Source organism: Lolium perenne, chromosome 6 (assembly GCF_019359855.2).
Source record: "Lolium perenne isolate Kyuss_39 chromosome 6, Kyuss_2.0, whole genome shotgun sequence".
NCBI classification, from domain to species: Eukaryota; Viridiplantae; Streptophyta; class Magnoliopsida; order Poales; family Poaceae; genus Lolium; species Lolium perenne.
Genome location: NC_067249.2, coordinates 178,453,189 through 178,474,544, shown reverse-complemented (window position 1 = coordinate 178,474,544; position 21,356 = coordinate 178,453,189). Strand labels below are relative to the sequence as shown.

Sequence of the window (21,356 nt, the reverse complement as noted above, 5' to 3'; positions counted from 1 at the left end):
TGAACTGCAGTCACAAACTCACATATTTGGATGCAGCGTGATCCATATATCCATATCAAAGGTTAAAGACTTGCTTCTATGGTCATTTTTTCGGATCAGGAAATAGACTCGGAGATATGGATATAAAACACCATAGAAGCAAGTCTTTAACCTTTGATGATCAAAACTTAGCAAGCTAAACAAGTACTGTAGGTAGCATGAATCACAATGTAAACTGAGCATCCTGCCTTTATTGAGTTTTAACGTCAACGAATATGAACCCGCAAAGTATCTTGGGCTTGCGATTCTATTGCATCTGCACAGCTGCACTTGTGGTATGACACGGAGGAATCGAATCGGCAACACAGCGCATGCAGATAGATCATCATAAACCCAACTTGAATCTGGCATGCATGCGCTGTGTTGCCAGCCCGGTGCCTAGCTAGTTGCTACTTGTTCATCACATGTGAATGATGATGGATCGTCAGTGCTCCCAGAGCAGCAGCGGCGCCGGCTCGAACCGAAAGTCGTCGTGCCAGCAGGACAAATCGTGCGTCGACGGAGGCAACGCGAAGCCGAACTCGTGCAGGAATTCCGGCAGGTCGAAGAGGGCGAGATCAAGAGCGTGGTCACCCGGCGATGGCTGCGCCGGTGACGGCGGCGCTGGCTCCTCTTCTTTGTCCGTGTCTTGGGCAGCCTCGGCGTCCGGTGCGCGGTCCTCCATGTACGCGGCGAGCGCGGCTGCGGCACGCACGTCCTCCGGCGCGGCGGTGGCAGGGCGGGGCAGCTCGTGCGCGGCCTCCGGGAAGTTGAGGTGCGCGGCGGAGCCCTTGATGGCGAGCGCGGCGACGTCGTGCGCGCGCGCGGCCATCTCGGCGGTGTCGAAGGTGCCGAGCCAGATGCGGGACTTCTTGCGGGGCTCGCGGATCTCCGACACCCACTTCCCCCATGTCCGCATGCGCACGCCACGGTAGCTCGGGTGCTTCAGGTCCTGCCGCGGCCGCTTCCTGCCGCCGCTCGACTCGTCGGAAGAAGACGATGTCGCGACGGGGGAACCGGGGCCGGAGCTGCGGCTGCTGCAAGTTGTGGTGGTGGAAGAATTGGACGCCGGCGACAGCGCTCCTTTCTCTTCCATGGGTACGTACGTCGTGGTGGGTCTGATTCTCCAAGAAAACTGAAAACTGGGCACGGCTCACACCTCACAGCCTCGAACTGCCAAACGAGTATGCGCTAGCTTCTCACAATCTCACTTGCTAGTTGCTACACGCCTTACAAGTGAGCGAGTTATATATACTCAAAGGAGAAATGCTGCGTGGGATTATTAATATCGCGAGTCAAAGTGGAGAGTACAACGTGTATACTTATTTTTGCTCTTCCCGAGGAAATGTGTTTGTAATGTAGGAAAAGGGTAAGCTTAACTGAGAGTATATTACGCGCTTTTGTGGGATGACCATGTGTTCACAGCGGGGGAATCGGCTGTGAGAAGATCGCATACAACCAACAGTTAGACCCAAATGCCGGTGACTTGGCTTCAAAGATTGGGCTATAATGAAAACTACCGGTGACATCCATTAGCATTTTCGATAAAGGGAATATATTAATATCAAAAGATACCAATTCCTCTGCAACAACACCCCACCCTAATGGCAGTACGGATGCACACAGCCAAAAAAGAGAAAAGAAAACTAAGAAATAAAAGTATCGCTACAGCCTTCTAGACCTAGCAACAGCAATACAACTCCCACCGTGATAACACCTGAAGTACAGACTCTCCAAAAGCGACGCTTCCAAGAAGGAAACACTGCACCAGCGCCATCGTCGTCCGACCAAAGGTCTTAGGATTTCTCTCTGAAGATAGTCGCCACTCTCAAAACAATGCCTCCAACAAGAACATTGCCAGGCACAACCAGTTAAGGCCAGACCTTGGGTTTTCATCCTGAGACGTAAGACTCTGAACTTCCCCTGTGCTGCCGCCCCCACATGCATACCACTGCTGCAAGCCCGGAACGCCAAGCAGATCCCTCAGCATCACGTTGAGTCGAACCTCCTTTAGTCAGTCCACCAATCCGGCCTTCATGATATTCCTTCTTCTGACTTCACCATGGATCAAAAAGTCACCAGATGTCAACACAGAATATAGCTTCGCGGCGCTCCCTCCGGAACCAAACGGTCGGAATAAAAACATGGGTGCGCGTGACCGAATACCATCCGATCCAGCAAACTGCAGGCAAAATATGCACTATTCCATTCGCCAGCGGAGCTTTCCGGAACTCATCTCTCCAGCTAGATCAAAACAAACTGATCTCCCGTAGATCTTCATCTTCGCTTGCGAGAAACCCGAGGACCGCCACCAAAAACAAAGCAAGATCAGCAGCCCCCACGCCGCTAGTCCCTCCTGCCGGATCACCAGGGAAGAAGACGGCGGCGCGGATCATGCGTACCACCGCTGAACAGTGACCGGGGGCGGAGGCCGCCACCGCTCCACTGAATCCTCCATGGCTACCGACGGAGAGCATCAGGCCCCGGCCAAGTAGACGTGCCGCCCGGCTTCCTCCACCGGCGTTTCATCACCTCCCATGGAACGCCACTGTGGAAACCCTCTCCTCCCCCTCGTCGTTCGACGGAAGGGGCGCCGCCACCGCCGCCATGGCCGAGGCCGGGGCCGGGGCTGTGGTCAGGCCGGGGCCGAAGCCGGGGCCAAGGCCAAGGCCGGCAGCAGCGGCGGCTGAGGTTCGGCGATCGGGGGCGGCTGCTCGGAGCGGGCGGGTAGATCCTCCGCCGCCGCCCGGGAGGGGGCGGGAGAGGAGGAGGCGGCTGCTAGGTTAGATCCATTAGCTAGCTGAATAGTATTGCCAACGGCAGAGACAAGAAGAAACTTATCCCTTCTCTAGTTTAGAATTGGGGTACGATTGAAGGCCATAAAAAATTAAAGACGTATATCACTAATTACGACAAAGGTGTATCTGAGAAAGGTAATTTCTCGATGAATGAGTCAAGAACAGAAGATATTCTCCAAATTTTCGAGAGGAAATTAGCTTACTTACGGCACCTTATACATGAAGTAAGAAAAGAGGTTTTCCAAATGAAACACAATAAAACACCTGATCATGATGGCTTCTTAGAGTTTTATCAGTGTTTCTAGGAGGTGATCAAGTATGACCTGCTAGTTTTGTTCGGTTTTCTTCACTCCGGACAATTAAAATTGTTCCGCACGAATTTTGGTGAGATAATTTATTGCCTAAAATTAATAAATCAAGAAGAATCCAACAATATCGGCCAATCTATCTTCTTAATGTTCGTTTTAAAATTTTCACTAAGGTTGCTACGATAAGGCTGAAGTAGGTGGATGACCATGTGGTTCGACCTTTTCAGATGCTTTTATGCAAGGGTGTTACATCCTTCATGGGGTGATTATCTTTCATGGAAACGGTTCGCGAACTACATCAGAAAAAAATGAATGAAGTGATATTAAAAATTGATTTTGAGAACGAATATGGTAAGATTAAATGGTGGTTTCTTCAACAAACTCTTAGAAGCAAATGATTTTTGATGAGTGGCGTACTTTAATTCATAGCTTCATTTCAGGATGAAGTGTTTGCCATTGAAGTCAATGATAACGTTGACAGATACTTTCAGACCAAGAAGGATTTGGGCATGGCGGTCCATTATCACAAATCTTATTTAAAATTGTGGCTGATATGATTGTCATCGCAATTGAACATGCAAAGTTTGATGGTCAAATGAAAGGTATGATTCCTCATCTGGTTGATGGTGTATTATCAGTGCTTCAATATTTTGACGATACAATTATTTTATGGAACATGACAACGAAAAACCAAGAAATCTAAATTAATTATTTCAGTGTTCGAGCAATTATCGCCTGATTTTTTTAACAATACAAATTATTTTTTAAATAATACATGTTATATAATTTTATAAAAAAATATGACTCTGTCGGCTATCCACTAGCCAACCAGGCCCGGTTGGCCCGCTAGCTACCGACTGACCCAAATTAGCCTGGACTAAGTGTCCGATAGGTCGCCCGTCTCCTGTCGATATATCTCAGTTGCGGCTCGGCCGCCTTGCTGCTACCGCGCGCGTTTGCCCCGACATTTGACGCCGCGCTCCACCTTGCCGCTCACGAGCCGCGCGCGCCCAGCTGGACCCTGACACGCACCTCGGCCGCGTGCGCCCCGCTGGGCTTTTCTCCCGCCACGCTTGCATGGTAGGCCGGTAATGCCCCGACCAGCTGCCGTCGGTAGGTAGTGCGCCGACCTGGTGCGGTCGGTTGGCAGCCGGCCGACGAAGTCATAGTTTTGCAATTTCTTAAAAACATGTATTATTCTTGAAAATTAACAAAAAAGTGTATTATTAAAAAATCTTGCCAATTATCATGTCTGAAGATAAACTTTCATAAGAGTGAGTTGTTTTGTTTCAACGCGGCTCAAACGGATGCATAACTGTATGTTAAATTATTTGGCTGCGGGCAAGGCTAGCTTCCTTTTAGGTATTTGGATATTACAATTTATTATCGGAGACCTACAATTGCCATATGAAAAATTGTGGAGGAAAGTTACAAATTAGTTTAAGTGGCTGAAAAGGCAAGTTACTATCACTGGAAGGAAGATTGGTTATCATTAATTTAATACTAAGCAATATGGTACTATATATGATATCATTTCTTCCGACTTTCAAAAGTAGTCTTAAAAATATTGGATTATTTCCGATCAAGATTCTTCTACCAAGGTGATAGTGAAAAAAAAGGAAATAACCACTGGCTAAATGGAGTGTGGTCTATCGTTCAAAGGACCAGGGATGTCTTGGAATTCAAGCTACTTACTGCGGAATTTTTTTGGCAAGCTCTCATTAGGAGAAAGTACATCGGCTCAAATATGTTGTCTTAGGTTTCATGGAAACCCGGGGACTCCCATTTTTGGGCAGGTCTTATAGCGATGAAGATTTTTTTTCTTCCAATATGGTTCTTTATCCATTAAGGATGGATCGGAGATTAGGTTCTGGGAGGATAAATGGCTAGGTAATGCCACACTTCGGGAACAATATCCGGCTTTGTATAATATAGTGAGGCATAAGAGCGATACTCTCGCTACAGTGTAGGAAACTTTCCCACTGAATGTGTCGTTCCGACGAAGTCTCACTAGTCCTAGACAAGCATCATGGAATGACTTGTTAGAAGTCTGGATTCTCTCCGGTTGACACAAGGGTTAGATGTGTTTTGTTGGAACCTACTAAGACCGGTGTTTTCTCAGTGGCGTCTATGAACAATGCTTTAGTACAACCTGATATCCCTGTCAATAATAATTTAAAATTTTGGAAGTTGAAGATTTCAGTGAAAACTAAAGTGTTTGCATGGTATTTTTTTTGGGGGTGGGTGATTTTTACCAAAAGATAACATTGCAAGACGCAACTACCACGGAAGCAAAAATTATGTCTTATGTCGTCATGAAGAGACTATCAAACATCTTTTCTTCCAGTGTTCATTTGCTCGTTCTATATGGTCAGCATCGAAATAAGTTCTACCTTATACCCGCCACGTAGTGTTACGAATATTTTCGGTAACTAGCTTAATGATGTGGATCCTAGATTTAAATTACTTATTAGGTTGAGAGCGATTGATGTTATTTGATGACTATGGTTGTGTAGATATGACAATGTTTTTAATAATAAATGTTCTTCTCTTTTGCAGATCATCTACCGTTGCACAAGCATGCTTCGTTTATGGTCACCTTACAACGTGTGGTTCATCGAAACATGTTTACGGAGGTGTCCACACGGTTGGAGGATACGGAGAGTGATATTTTTTCCAATATGGGTGGCAGTGTGATCTGCGGATTTCCCCACCTACCACGTGATTGTGCTTTTAGTCATTTGCTTTAGTGCCGCCCAGACTTTTTAATTCCGTTCAGTGTGTAATAACTGGATATTTACGGCTGTGTGCATCCTAATTATGCAGAGGCCGGGTGTAAAATAATTTGATTAATAAAGCATCCTTTATCGAAAAAGGTCAATAATAGGGCTCTCCTTGGTAAATGGTTGTTTAAGCTACTTAACGAGGATGTGATTTGGTACATGTTCCTTAGGAGAAAGTATGTTGGCCGAAATACGTTGTCTTGTGTTTTTTTGGAAACCCGATAATTCTCATTTTTGGGTCGGCATTACGCAACGATGAAATTATGCATCACATATGGGTCTTTCTTTATTAGGGATGGATGAAAGATTAGATTCTGGGAGGATAAGTGGCTAGGTAATGCCACACTCCGTGAACAATATTCGGCTTTGTACAATATTGTGTGACACAAGACTGGTATGCTCGCTAAGGTGTTGGAAACTTTTCCACCTAATGTGCATTTCATAAAAAGTCTCACCGGCTCTAGACAAGCATCGGTCCATTTGACATAGGGATCCAATATATTTCAGTGGAATCTATCTGAGAATGGCTCTTTCTCAGTGGATTATATGTATAAAGCTTAAAGCTTTAATCTAGCCTAATGTTCTAGTTGGTAATTATAAAATAATTTGGAAGATGAAGACCCCCGCTTAAAACTAACATGTCTGCGTGGTATCTTTGTCGAGGAGTAATTCTTACCAAAGATAACCTTGCAAATCGCAATTGGCAGGGAAATAAAACGTGTGTCTTTTGCCATCATGACCACTTATTCTTTTGGTACAAAATTTCCTACATTTATATGGTCAGACATCCAGATAGGTTCTACCTTATATCCACCACATAGTGTTGCGAATATATTCGGCAACTGGCATAATGGGGTGGATCATTGTAACATCCCAAATTTTAAAACAAAGAGAAAATGAATTTCCCTATTTCCAAAAATGAGAACCAACAGAAACTTTTATTAAATAAGGTGCTATGCATAGTACTCATGCTTAGATGTTGTGCTATTGCCATGATGATTGTTGGTATGCTTATCAAATGTTCCTAAAACCCTAAACCTTACTTTCTTTTCACCATCCAAGATAAAACAAAATAAAAAGAAATTAAATAAGAAAAGGCCTATGTAAGCCTATGGCTATCCTTGAAAATAATGAACTAGGCCATGTCCTACCTTGTTGGATGATTTGAAAGACCTCAACAAACCCAACCTTTCACTTACCAACAAAATCAAAGGTGAAACAAAAATAAAATAAAAATATGCATAGAGGCATATGTGGCACATAGCCATAATGGCAAATCTTGACCTATGCACTTCTACCTTGCCCAAATGGTTTGAAACCATCACTAAACCTAATCTAACCCTAAATGGACCCTAGACCATGCCCAAGTAAAGCAAGTGGAAGAAAATAGAAGAATAAGGAAAATGCAAATATCACCTCATATGTGCTTATGGCCACTTTTGCAAATCTTGAACCTAGGCCAATTTGAATTGTGCCAATGGTTGGGAAACCTAAATAAACCAATAACAAACACTTTTCAACCAAATAAACTCAAATCAAATCAAAGGAAAATTCAAATTCAAGTGACATGTGATAATGGTCACTTGTGCTATTTTTAATATCTTACCCACTTTGAGCCCTAGTATTAAGGGATTTCTAAACTAAACCTTCTCAAGTCTTTGCACCTCATCCAAGACCTCATCAATATGAACACTTCTTGTGTTGACCACCATGGTTGACTCTGCTTCCATTGCTTAATATAAAACTGACAAGTGGCAACCTTGAAACAAAGAGAAGATCATCCACTTTTTGAAATTTCACAAACCAACACCATTTTGCACACCACCAGCACCATTATGCTCCAAATATTATTCAAATCAACTCCACCAAAAATCTCTGCAAATTTCCAAATAATGGTTCATGCGGCCATTTGGTCGAGCACCTTGTGTGCAAAAATCAGTAAAGTGGACACATGCTATTACCCATTAGATTTTGGGCTAAACCTAGGACCAATTGTGATCATCAACATCCTGGTACTTCCTCTGCATCAAGCCATGGCTTTGAAACCCCTTTTTCAGTGGAGAAATGCTCCCTTTTCCTCCATGCCGAGCACCCTTGCCACTCCATGCCACTCCTCCTCTCCTTCCCTCTCTGGTCCCCTCCACCATGTCAACAAGATAGCCCACACTCCCCTGGTCCTGCCTGTACCATCCCTGGCTGGAGACACGCACGGCATTGGCCAGCATTCGACATGCCCAGACATGCCCGACACGCACAGACGCGCCAGAGCGCGCATGAGCACACCACTGGACGCGCCAGTACGCCGCCTCACCCCATCGCGTCTGTCCTCCCCTCCCTTTCTTCTCTTGCACACACACTCCCCTCTGACCCAGCTAGCTCCTAGACAACTCCTTTGGTCTGCGCATGCGCCGTCGTCGTCGCCATGATCGCAGTCCTCCGCCACGGTACAGCATGGTCATTGACATTGCCCGCACGCTCCCGTCCTCTTTTCTCCGCGCCGTCACGCCCTCGAGCACCGCCATGATGCTAGCAAGCCTACGTGACCCCTACCTTGCCCCTTCACTGCTCCAAACGCCGGCGCCATGAACGACCACCACGGGCACCCGCAGCACCTCGCGCCGCTATAAAAGGAGAGCCCCCGCGCCTCGATTCTTCACACGATCTTGCTCCCCTCTCCTCCCTGGCCTTCCTCGACACCTCTCCGCTCCACATTATCCACTCCGCCGCCGCAATTTAACCGGAGACCGCCGCCGCAGAAGCTCGACGAAGGAGAAGATCCCGGCCACCTCAGCTCCTCACATGACCACCATTCGCCTCACCGTCGTCGACAACATTGAACACCGCCGACGCCCAGCCTCGCCGGCCGCCGGTGAGCTCGCCGGACCCCAACCCTCGCCGCGCCAGTAGTTCCCTCTCGCCGGAGATGACGACGTCTCTGCGCCGCTAGATCCCGTTCCAATCCAACGGTCCACGCCTCGCGTACCGTTTCGTTGGCTATGACCCGCTGACAAGCGGGGGCCACCCTCAGACGACCCGCGTGTGCGAGACACACTGCTGGGCCGGCCCAGTTCTTTTCCCCTCTCTGGCCCATTTCCTTTCCCGCCTAGCCCATTTCATTTGAATTCAATTTAAATCTTTTCAGTCAAATTCCATACTTGTGCTTTGCTAGAAATTAAATAACTTAAAATCCACTGAGCCAAATTTGATGAAATTTATATATTTGGAAAGCTTGTGAAATTATCTATCAAACCCCACTGGTCTCAACCCTAGATTCTTTATAGAATTTATGTGATAAAAATAACAAGGCAGGGACTTTTCAGATTTCAAACAATTCTTCAAAAATCAACCATAAATGATTTTGAGTTGATTCCAACTCTCATAAATCACATTTCATATTTTCATTTTGATTATGTAAATAATATGACATGGTTGCTTCATGTGATCATGAGCTAGATGCAAATAATGGCTATGTAGTCATTTCTAGCTCATTTAAATCATTTCAAATTGGGAATTTCAAATCTATGGGATGTAGCATCTCATTTAAATCATCTTCCCAAGTAGTGTGAAGTAATGTGATGACCCTTGTTGCATGGTCTCATCTTTGCTTACTTGAGGATATTAAATCAAAGTAGGATTTAAAGTGCATGAGGTATAGTACCTCATTTAAATCATGTTTCTCAAATGATAAGTGTAAAGTGTTGACCTTGGTCAACATGTGTTCATACCTTGTTATTTGAGGATATAAAATCTTAACAAGATTCAATGAGAGGAAATTATTTCTCCAAAGAACTAAAAAGAAACCCTAATAGAATTTTCAATAAGAGGATTTTATTTCTACAAACACTAAAGAAGAAACCCTAGTATGATGTTAAGGGATGATTGGGATGATTATAGATCATCTTGGGTGAGCCATTAAGGCTAATTAGTCTACTTAAGTATTGTTTGGTGATTGTATCCTTGTATTCATTTATAGACGCTAGTACCGGAGACTATCAAGAGGAGGGGGATTTCTACCAAGAAGAAGAAGAGAACTTTGATCACTACCCCAATCAAGGCAAGCTAATATTCTTGCAAGTTTCCCTAGTGCAAAGCTCTACAAGAGCAAGGCACCATTACATATTACTTATGCTTAATGATCTTATCCCAAGTTTTTACCTTACAAGTTTTGACTTTGGTTTATCAAAGTTTATTTTTGATTCATGATTCACTTGGTCTAGATATGGAGTAGTACAAGAGCATCAAACTTAGCCTAGAGCAATACAAGTTGATTAGCACCCCTCATGACTAGTTGCTAGTGCTAATAAATAAAATTGACTACTCTAGCTGGGAACATGTGAAACTTTTTGACTTTGAAAACCTTGGAATGATGAGTCATTCTATTGAAAGATTTTGAAGGTGAATGTGACTTGTGAATGACATGGTGAACTTTACAAAAACTGATGGTTGGGTTCGGATGCGATACCATTCCAATTTTACAAGTACCCCCACAATACCTGAATCTGGGTAAGGCTTAACTAGAAACTTATGTATTTTAGTATGGGTTCCCTCTGAATAAGCGTCATAGGGGTTATGCCGAGGCTGCCTCCGTTGAAAGTGAAATGACGTGAAATGAGGTGAATGTCCGACCCAAGCCCTGTGCAGTTCCCAGGTTGGCGGTTTGCCCTCACTAGGAGGCCAAGCTCATGGGGAGAGGTGCCTATACTAGGGTATGTAAATGAAAGGTTATGATTGGTAGTCCGCGCACTGAGTGTGATAAATCAGGGCCAGTTACCCCTGACGGATTATTGCAATTATTGTGGCACAAGTGTACGACCTCTGCAGAGTGTAAACCTATTCGAATAGCCGCGTCCGCGGTCATGGACAGTTGGAAAGGCCATACTGTTCCGTCATTAGAACTTTTCCCAAAATATGAATGGTGACTTGTGACTTGAGTTTGAAAGGTGACTTTGACTTTGAATCACAATAGAGTTGTGGGAATGACACTAATGTTCCCACTTGAGTTAAGTTAGGCAAATGAGGTGTCTTTATTATTTAAATGCTTACGAAATAAAACTGGCTTTATGCAAATGAACCTAGAGCTTAGAATTCCATTGATATAGTTGATAGTGCTTACACTAGTATTAGTTTGCGAGTACTTTAAAGTACTCACGGCTGTGTTCCTGGCTATTCAAATGGCCAGACTATGAAGAGGAGAATCAGTACCACGAAGATGGACAGCAGGACGTCTACGATAACTAGGGTCACTCCTGACGTCAACAGTTGCCTGTGGAACAGATGGACCACAACCGCTACTTCGCTTCCGCTATGTGTTCTGTAATAGGATCTCTAGATCCTCTATGTTGTATTAGGACTGGATCATGCGATCCTTTATTGTAAGACGATTATGGTATGTAATGAATCATGTGATGTGATATCAATCTATTATGTCTTGCAAAAACAATATTCCTGGGATTGCGATGTACGGCATAATAGGCATCTGGACTTTAAAATCCGGGTGTTGACAATCATGGATTTAAACTACTTATTAAGATGGGAGCAATTATCCTTATTTGGTCGCTTTAACTATGTAGAAATGGCAGAGTTTTTAACAATGAAAATCCGAAAATTGTGTTTGGCATATGGGCACCAGTGCTCCAGGTTTTGAAAAATCATATTTTTTGGGTTTAAAAATATTTGAAATTAAATAACCATATACATATAAACATTCCGAAGGTAAGGTAGCAATTTTGGAGGGAAATATGTTGTATTTTTAGCTATACAAAAAGACAAATTTCTGTCAAATAACTACTCCTATACGTAGCCACAAATTTGTTTTTTAATATGGCTCAAAATACAATGCAATTTCTACCGAAACATCACACGAGTATTCACGAAATTTTTATGTATTCATAAAATAAACGTGACAAATTTTTGAAACAAAAATACATGATTTTTAAATATTTTGAAAACTGAGAGCACTGGTGCTCATATGCACCAAATGTGCTTCCATAAAAGTCCTTCTATTATGTAGGTTATTTACCGGTGTATAGCTCCGCTTCATTTTTGGTCGTCTCTACATCATGTGGATCATCGAGACCTCTTTATGGATGTGTCTACACGATTAGAGAACACCGTGAGGGATATTTTTCCCAACACGGATGGCGACGTGATCTACGGATCGACCCTCCTTTGCCTTAGGTTGTTTTTAGATTCTTTCGCTGTTGAGAAATTCTCTTTTATTGGTGGTTATAACTTGTGGAATTGTATGGTTGTGTGCATTGTAATTTCGCAGAGGCCGGGTGTAATGCTTTTTTCGATATGGGGATCCCGGCCTCTACATCAATAGATGCACATAGACGTTTATTTATTGCATAGTTTAAAATATACAAATCAATTATAATCATGGATCGGCTTAGGTTGAGACAAATATCAACTAAAGAAAAATAAGAAGTAACACAAAGCTATCCATTTGTAATTCTGCTAGTATGCCGCCATCCGGTAGCCTGAAAACAGCAGTACTGAGCAACCTTCAGGAGCTGGTTGAAGCTGGTAGCCATAATATCCCGCTGATCCTTCGGGAGAAGAAGAGCCCATAGCTGAATTCAATGCATAGCTCGGTAAATAACCTGCAAAGAAGTAGTGCCCTTTTGACAATTAAAAACAATGTCATTCCTGCAGTTCTAAATAGACCAACATAAAGCTGAAAGACCAATGCGAATTCTAGCTTTATCTTGCTTATTCACTCCATTGAACCAATTACCAAACATATTGATAATATTGTTTGGAGGAGGAATATTATAAGTGAAGAATAGCATGCGCCAAATAATGCGGGCAAAAGTACAAGCTATAAACAAATGTTCGACTGTCTCAACAGAGTCAAAAAACAACAATTGGTACATCCATTCCAATTACGTTTGGCTAGATTGCCGTTCGTGAATAGCACCTTCTTATGAAGAAACCACATGAATATCTTTATTTTTAGCAGGATTTTCATTTTCCATATGTATTTGCGTAAGAATCTAGTATGATCATTCATAAAATCCAAGTACATAGAATCAGTAAGCTTCCATCTAAAAATATAAGGTGCTAGTTGGACCAACATTAGCCAACGACATAGATGCAGCCATTCATTCCCTTAAAGTTATTTAGCGCCTTTCTAAAAGTAATATTCTGTGGTGTTTGGGCTAGCACACTTGCAACTAAAATATTATATAAGGATGAATATTGTTGCACAAGAGGAATATCACCTAGCCAAACATCCTCCAAAAAGCGAATGGTCGATCCATCTCCCAAGATAAAGCGGCCTCTACTAAAGAAATCATCCTTTATCCTCATAAGACCTTTCCAAGGAGAGTCTGTTGGTTTGACCTCGACTTGAGAAAGTTTTTTGTTATTAAGATATTTGTTACGCAATAATTGTTGCCACACTCCATCTTCCGTGAGCAACTTGAACAACCATTTACTTAACAAACACTTTTTTTTAACTCAAGAACCCCAATATCCAGACCTCCCTGGTCTTTGGGTCTACATAATAAACTCCACTTAGTTAATCTATACTTCTTTTTATTGTCATCTGATTGCCAAAAAAATCGCGACCTAAAATAATCTAACCGCTTGTGCACACCAATCGGAATTTCAAGAAACGATAGCATGAACATCGGTAGACTAGTTAGGACATAGTTAATAAGAACTAAGCAATATCCATACGAAAGTAATTTCCTTTGCCAACATCCAAGTTTTGCAACAAACCGACTCTCTACTGGATTCCATTCGGAATTACGCAACTTTCTATGGTGAATAGGTACATCAAGATACCTAAAAGGCAAAGACCCAGACTCACATCCAATAAATTGTTTATATTTATGTTCCATGTCTTCTTTTCCAAAACAGAAAAGTTAACTCTTGTGAAAATTAATTTTCAATCCGCTAGTTGCCCAAACACACAAAGAATCAAGTTCATATTCACTGTTTTATAAAAACCATGCTCCATAAATAAAATTGTATCGTCCGCATATTGCAAGATGAAAACACCGCCCTTGACCAAATGAGGTACGAGACTCTCAACTTGGCCATCCTCCCTGGCCCTAGGAATAATAATAGCCATTAGATCTGCCACAATATTGAAGAAAATAGGTGACAAAGGATCACCTTATCTCAATCCTTTTGTTGTTTGAAAATTACTACCAACATCATCATGTACCCTAATCCCGACACTACCGCCTTGAACGAAATGTTTAATCCATTCGCACCATTTAGGATCAAAACCTTTCATGCGCAACACCTGCTGCAAAAAAGGTCATTTAACGTTGCCTTATGCCTTTTCGAAATCAATTTTGAAAAGCACACCATCAAACTTTTTCCGGTGAATCTCATGAATAATTGCATGTAACACAATCACCCCTTCTAAGATATGACGTCCATGCATAAATGCCAATTGAGTTGGCCTAATCACTTTATGTGCCAATTCAGAAATTCTATTTGTAGCCACCTTTGTAAAGATCTTGAAGATAACGTTAAGAAGGCAAATGGGGCGATATTGTTGAATTTGAACAACAATTTCGTTTTTAGGAAGAAGAGTGTAATCTTTTTGGGCAAATGAGCCGGGTGTAATGCTTAACTTTTGGGTATGGGTCATCTTCTGTTGAATTAACCATCTCACAAAGAAAATCGTCCTTCGCCACATCCTATGCAGCTCCATACATGGTAACAAGAGTCCATGTGAAGTTGTCGAATTTGTTATCGATATGGAGTTTAATGTGAATTAGCCAACATATCCATATATATGTTCTGACTCCAAGTAAAATGCTCCCAGATCTTTCACGGGGTGGACAAGAATACCGCGCAAAGTGTATGCTGGCCGAAAGTCAGTTTATAAGACTCTTACAAAATACCGCGTCTAGTCTGCCAAACATGCAAGTCTTTTTCGATAAAGGAAATATATTAATATCGAGAGATACCAATTACATCCAGCCTCTGCAACAACGCAATACCCTCAAATTCTATGCATCCAAACACAGCGTAATGGTAGTACGGATGCACATGACAAAAAAATAAAAAGAAAAATAATAAAAAAATTCCCGCTACGGTACTCCCGTCCTAGCAACAACAGTAGAACCACCACCAAGACAGCAGCTGGAATCCAGGCTCTCCACCAGCGACACCTGCAACAAAGGAACGGTGCACAAGCGCCACCGTCGTCCGATCAAAAGATCTTAGGTTTTCACCCTGGAGATAGTCCCCGCTCTCAAAACAATGTCTTCAATAAAACTATTGCCAGGAACAACCAATTAAGACCAGACCTTGGGTTTTCACCCTGAAAGGTATGACTCTGAACTTTACATGTGCCGTTGCCCCAATTACATACTGCTGTTAGAAGACACAGAATACCAAGCAAATCCCTCAACAACACCTCAACTCGATCCTCCACTGCTAGTCCTCCAAACCGGCCTTCAAGAAATTCTCCATCTCTGATACACCAAGGACCAGAATGTCATCAGCTCGCAACACAGAAGAGAGCTTCGCGTCGCTCCCTCCGGAACCAAACGGTCGGAATAAAAGCATGGGTGTGCACGACCGAATACCTCCCAAACCAGCAAACTCCAGGCATGAACACTGTTACATTTGCCAGCAGAGCCTTCCGGAACTCAACATCCAGCCAAATCCAGACGGACATGCATAAGGAAGATCATCATCCTGGCGCGCGAGAGATCCGAGGACCATCACCTTTATTCAGGCCGAACGAGCATCCCCCACGCGACCCGCCAGAAACCTCACATGGTTAGGACCCACGGTCCATCAACTACCTCCAACTTAGACAGGAAGCAGCCACCTACCACCTCAAGGCAGGAACCTCCGCAACGAAGCCACGAAAGCCCAAAACAGACCCGCGGTGGCCTAGATCGAGCCCGCGGAGGCCCAGATCGAGCATGTCCTTCTCCTCCTTCACCCAAGCCAGCAAGCAACGGGATACGCTGCCGCGCACCGCAGCGCAGAGATGGCCGGCAGTTGCCACCGCCTCGTTGAAAAGGGTGCCGCCGCGTCCCGCTCTCCCTGCCAAAGCTCCGCCGTCGCTCCCGATCTCCTCTACTCCCCGCCGAGCTCCACCCACCACCGTTGCCCCACCATGCTCCAGCAACCCGTCTCTGCTCGAAGGAGGGCCTGTTGAGCATGCCGCCGCCCCCGCCTTCGGTGGCCAACCGCGACCGCTACTGCCGGGGCTGCACCGGCCAGAGAGACAAGATTGGGGTGTTACCTAGGTTAGGGTTTGGGGAGCCCCCAGAGTAGCCTCACGCGAGGCGTCCGAGGGGTCGTTTTCCACAAAAGCTACCTAGCTTCGTTGGCCTACCAAACATGCAAGACATGCCTCACCTGTGTCACCAATCGTCACTGGTATCAGCTGCAGGGGACGAATCTCAACCCATTCTTCACAATTCTTTCCTTCAGATTTAGCGGCTACTACTACTACTAAATTGGGCTCGCCGAATCTTCCATTGGAGATCCTGAAGATCTGATTCTTCGCTTGGAAACAGGTGGCGTTGTAGTATAGCTGTAAAAGGCGATTAAAAAACAAGCTTAGAAATTCAGGGACAACTAAGAACATGGTAATAAGAGTAGACAAATATTAGTGCAGTTGACGGAAGGTGGCAAGATGCGTGCATCGGTGAACAGAAACGCTGCATGATATTCGATTTCGCGCTGACTATTTCCCAGATACGTGTTTACCGTGGCTGATTAAGGCGCTTCTCGAATGATCTGCGCGCGCGCACACGGACACGATGCAGTGCTGCAAAGTCATCGATCGTCATCGATTGATCATCGAGCTACAGAGAAGACCGCAAAAGATAGAAAAATAGAGCATGCATGATGGGGCGCGCGCCTCGTGGGAAGCCCATAAAAAACGCCCCGACCGTACCCACGCCTCAGCGTTGTTTAGTGCCACCAAACTAAAAGTAAAAGATGGCATGATTACATTAGGCCATAAGGGCATCTCCAACCGGGCGACCCATCCCGCGCCCGCGCGTCCGGATGGGTCCAGCCGGATAAAAACCCGGCCCAACGCGGGGACGCACCGCAAAAGCGGACGGCCACGGCGTCCGGGACGACCCAAATCCGGCCCAAATCTTGGACGAGTTTGCGTGGTCGTGGACGCGAAAGGCTGGTCGCTCGCGTCCTCCCCTTGTCCGCCCCTGGCCCGCCTGTCTGCCTCCCAAAACACAAGCCCGTCGCACACATCTCCCCACCGCTCCGCCGCCACCCACGGACCGGCGATTTGGGAGCGCGTCGACGCCGGCCATCGTCGTCGAGACGCCGGCAAGCGGGGCGGAAGCAAAGGTCGAGGTCCCGCGCTGCTTTCGCCGCGTCGTAGCAGAGTCGGAGGACGCCGCCGCCGGCGCTGTTGTCCTCTCACCGTCGCGACACCTCCCGTCGTTCGCAGCTGCGCCGTTTCCGCCGGAGGTGAGCTCTCCTGCACCGTGTTTCCAGACCGTAAGTCGGCTGAGACGGCCATGCCTGCAGGTCCCTACAGAAGCATTTGGATCGCCTCCGCCTGCGAGGTGTTCGTTCAAATGCTCGAACTAAAATGTGTCCCTTTTCAGATCATGGTGGACAGCGACGACGAATACTACTTCAAGAACTTCATCGACACGTCGTCAGAAGAGGAGTCCGACGACGATTTTTTCACGGATGCTGCGATGCTCATCCACGAGCACATTGTCTCGCAAATCCCCGTGTACCGGGGGTCCTTGCCGGGGCGCGCGGCCGCCTTGGACCGCAAAAGAGAACGCGGCCACGACCAGCTCTACAACGACTACTTCCAACCCAATCCATTGTTCGTGCCGTCCTTGTTTCGCCGTCGTTTTCGGATGACCAGGCCGCTATTCCGCCGGATAATGGATGGCGTCAAGATCTACGACGACTACTTCTGTGCGAAAGTGGATGCAATTGGCAAGGTAGGCCTCTCTTCGTACCAGAAATGCACGGCAGCGATTAGGATGCTCGCATATGGCGTTGCCGGTGATTTCGTAGATGAGTACATACGCATGAGTGAGTCAACCGGCTTGGAATCGATGTACAGGTTCTGCAGAGCAGTGATCGGTTCGTTCGGAGAACAGTACCTCCGGCAACCTAATGCAGAGGACACAGCTCATCTGTTGTCGATCAACGCTTCCAGGGGTTTTCCTGGGATGCTTGGTAGCATAGACTGCATGCACTGGGAGTGGAAGAACTGCCCCTTTGGTTGGCAGGGGGCATACAGCGGCCATTCTGAGGGGTGCACAGTCATTCTTGAAGCTGTTGCTTCCCATGACACATGGATTTGGCACTCATTCTTCGGAATGGCTGGCTCGCACAATGACATCAATGTGCTGCAGCGCTCTCCGGTGTTTGATAGGCTAGCGTACGGTAAGTCCCCTGATGTGGATTTTGAGATCAATGGGCACCACTACACCAAGGGGTACTTCCTTGCTGATGGTATCTATCCACCTTGGGCTACACTCGTGAAGACAATCCGAAACCCCAACTCAGAGCAGGAGGCAAGGTTTGCCAAAGAGCAGGAGGCAGCCCGGAAAGATGTCGAGCGGGCGTTTGGCATCCTCCAAGCTCGTTGGGCTATCGTCAGACACCCTGCCAGAGCCTGGGATGTGCAAACTCTGTGGGAGGTGATGACCGCTTGTGTAATCATGCATAACATGATTGTTGAGGTAGAGCGGGATGATTCACTCTTTGATAATGACTGGGAAGGCCAAGGAGAGTTGGTTACTCCTCAAGGTGCTCCAGCATCATTCCAGGACATTCTTCATGCGCACCATGAAATTCGAGATCTAGCTGTACACAACCAGCTTCAGGCTGATTTGGTCGAGCACATGTGGCAGCATGTAGGCAACAATGCTGCAAACAACAATGAGGAAGGAAATCCTGAAGCCTAGAGCATTTGTATCGTTTTTTCATTTTATTTGAATAATACTTTATCCTTGATTACATGGACTATGTAATGTGTAATACATTTTGAGCATTTGAACTATTTTATATATTTTATATAATATTTTTTTGCGTTCTTCTAGTGAATTTACAAGAAAAACATACCATAGGGCGCCGCGATCCAAATCTGCCGCGTTGGGCGCACCGCGCGACCCAAACGGACGCCCGGACGCGGGGCTCCGTCCGCGCGTCCGCTCGGCCACGCAAACGGCCCAAAACGGACGGCCCAGCGCGTCCGTTTGGGTCGCCCGGTTGGAGATGCCCTAAGCAAGCAAAGCTCGCACTAGTAAAAAACCTCTCATCCATCTAAGACTTTAATACCGGTTCCCTTACGAACCGGTATTAAAGGTGGCATTTGTACCGGTTCGGACGCTCAGGCATTCATACCGGTTCGTTACGAGCTTTCGTACCGGTTCGTGTTAGGAACCGGTACGAAAGGTCTTCGGCCAGAATGGCAGGTGAGGGTGGGGCCAAGGTTGGACCTTTGGTACCGGTTTGTGTTACCAACCGGTACTAAAGGGTGCCTCATATGCTCACTGCCCCTCCCCCGCCCCCGCCCCCGATCCATTCTCATTTTTTCATCTCTCTCACATTTCTAAAACTTTTGCACCTCTCACACTCCAACAAATTTTCATTTTTTCTCCACCATTTTAACAAGATTAACGACCTCCATCTATCCAAGGGTTAGCAATATCATCCTTTCTTTCGGCGTTCCTAATTTAGCTCATTTCTTTGGTAGTTTAACTCGTACTATTTTTCTAGTGCTAGCAAGGTGTTTGATGAAATGCCTAAGTTAGGGATTTTACTTTTTTTTATAATCAATTTGAGCTGAAATTATGGTATATTTTGTAGCTTTTAATTAGTATCATCCCCGTCCTCACCGCCGTCGATCGCCAGCGTCGTCCCCTAGCCGGCACCGTACAACCTCGGTGAGCCTCTTCTTTTTTATAAAAAAAACTTAATTTTATGTGATGAACTTGAATATTAATTAAGTTGGTCACTCATATATCCACGATGTTGTGTACTTAATGATTTTTGATATACATATAAAATGCAGATGACTCGACAATGGCTGTACGGTGACCGGTGCCATCCCGAGTTCATTAATGGCATGCATTATTTTCTCAACGTGGCTGAGGCAAACAGGCGGTCGAATGGTTTCATGTATTGTCCATGTAGTTCCTGTAAGAATATGAAGGATTACTCAACCTCGAAGACCCTTCACGTCCACCTGCTGGAGAACGGTTTCATGCCCAGCTATAATTGTTGGACCAAGCACGGAGAAAGAGGGGTTATATTGGAAGACAACGAAGAAGAAGAGGATAGTGACAACTATCCCTTATTCACTGAAGACGGTGATAGTAGAATGGGGGAAGACGAAGCTGAAGAAGAGCCCATTTTCGATGAGCCGATTTTTGATGACCCGGATGACGATTTGGGTCGGGCCATTCTTGATGCGAAGATGAACTGCGGAAATGAAAAGGAGAGGTTGAAGTTGGAGAAAATGTTAGAGGATCACAACAAACTGTTGTACCCAAATTGCGAAAATGGTCAGAAAAAGCTGGGTACCACGCTGGAATTGCTGCAGTGGAAGGCAGAGAATGGTACTTCTGACAAGGGATTTGAAAAGTTGCTGAAAATAATAAAGAAGATGCTTCCAGGGGAGAACGTGTTGCCCTCTAGCACGTACGAAGCAAAGAAGGTTGTCTGCCCTCTAGGATTAGAGGTGCAGAAGATACGTGCATGCATCAATGACTGCATCCTCTACCGCGGGGAGTACGAGAATTTGAATGCATGCCCGGTATGTAGTGCATTGAGGTATAAGATCAGGCGAGATGACCCTGGCGATGTTGAGGGCGAGTCCACCCCCAGGAAGAGGGTTCCTGCGAAGGTGATGTGGTATGCTCCTATAATACCACGGTTGAAACGTTTGTTCCAGAACAAAGAGCATGCCAAGTTGTTGCGATGGCACAAAGAGGACCGTAAGAAAGATGTGATCTTTGAGACACCCCGCTAACGGGTCGCAGTGGAGAAAAATCGACAGAGAGTTCAAGTCATTTTCAGATGACGCAAGGAACTTAAGATTTGGTCTAAGTACAGATGGCTTTAATCCTTTCGGGAGCAGAGCTCCGGTCATAGCACCTGCCGGTGACTCTATGTATCTATAACCTTCCTCCTTGGTTGTGCATGAAGCGAAGTTCATTATGATGCCGGTGCTCATCCAGGGCCCGAAGCAACCCGGCAACGACATTGATGTGTACTGAGGCCATTGGTTGAAGAACTTTTAGAGTTGTGGCGTGACGAAGGTGTACTGTGTGGGATGAGCACGAACAAAAGGAATTTAACATACTAGCGTTGTTATTTGTAACCATCATTGATTGGCCTGCTCTTTGTAACATTTCATGGCAGTCAAACAAGGGATACAATGCATGCACACCTTGTTTAGGTGGCGCGGTAATTATTTGGGAAACAAGAATGTGTACACAGGGCATCGT

At 45.4% G+C, this 21,356-nt stretch overlaps 2 protein-coding genes across 2 annotated transcripts; one reads left to right on the top strand and one right to left on the bottom strand.

Annotated features, from left to right (window-relative positions):
- Nucleotides 1–210: 210 nt before the first annotated feature.
- LOC127309440 (ethylene-responsive transcription factor ERF039-like) lies at nucleotides 211–1,290 on the bottom strand. Its single transcript, XM_051340305.2, has one exon. The coding sequence runs from the start codon at nucleotides 1,112–1,114 to the stop codon at nucleotides 464–466; it is 651 nt and encodes a 216-aa protein (XP_051196265.1). The 5' UTR covers nucleotides 1,115–1,290; the 3' UTR covers nucleotides 211–463.
- A 15,781-nt stretch (nucleotides 1,291–17,071) lies between these two features.
- Nucleotides 17,072–18,934, top strand: LOC127310196 (uncharacterized). Its single transcript, XM_051340888.2, has one exon. It carries the CDS (start codon nucleotides 17,391–17,393, stop codon nucleotides 18,807–18,809), a length of 1,419 nt encoding a protein of 472 aa, XP_051196848.2. The 5' UTR covers nucleotides 17,072–17,390; the 3' UTR covers nucleotides 18,810–18,934.
- Nucleotides 18,935–21,356: the final 2,422 nt, after the last annotated feature.

Excerpts from the sequence above, each read along its gene's own strand:
- LOC127309440 (XM_051340305.2), bottom strand. The coding sequence starts at position 1,114 with ATGGAAGAGAAAGGAGCGCTGTCGCCGGCGTCCAATTCTTCCACCACC.
- LOC127310196 (XM_051340888.2), top strand. The coding sequence starts at position 17,391 with ATGCCTGCAGGTCCCTACAGAAGCATTTGGATCGCCTCCGCCTGCGAG.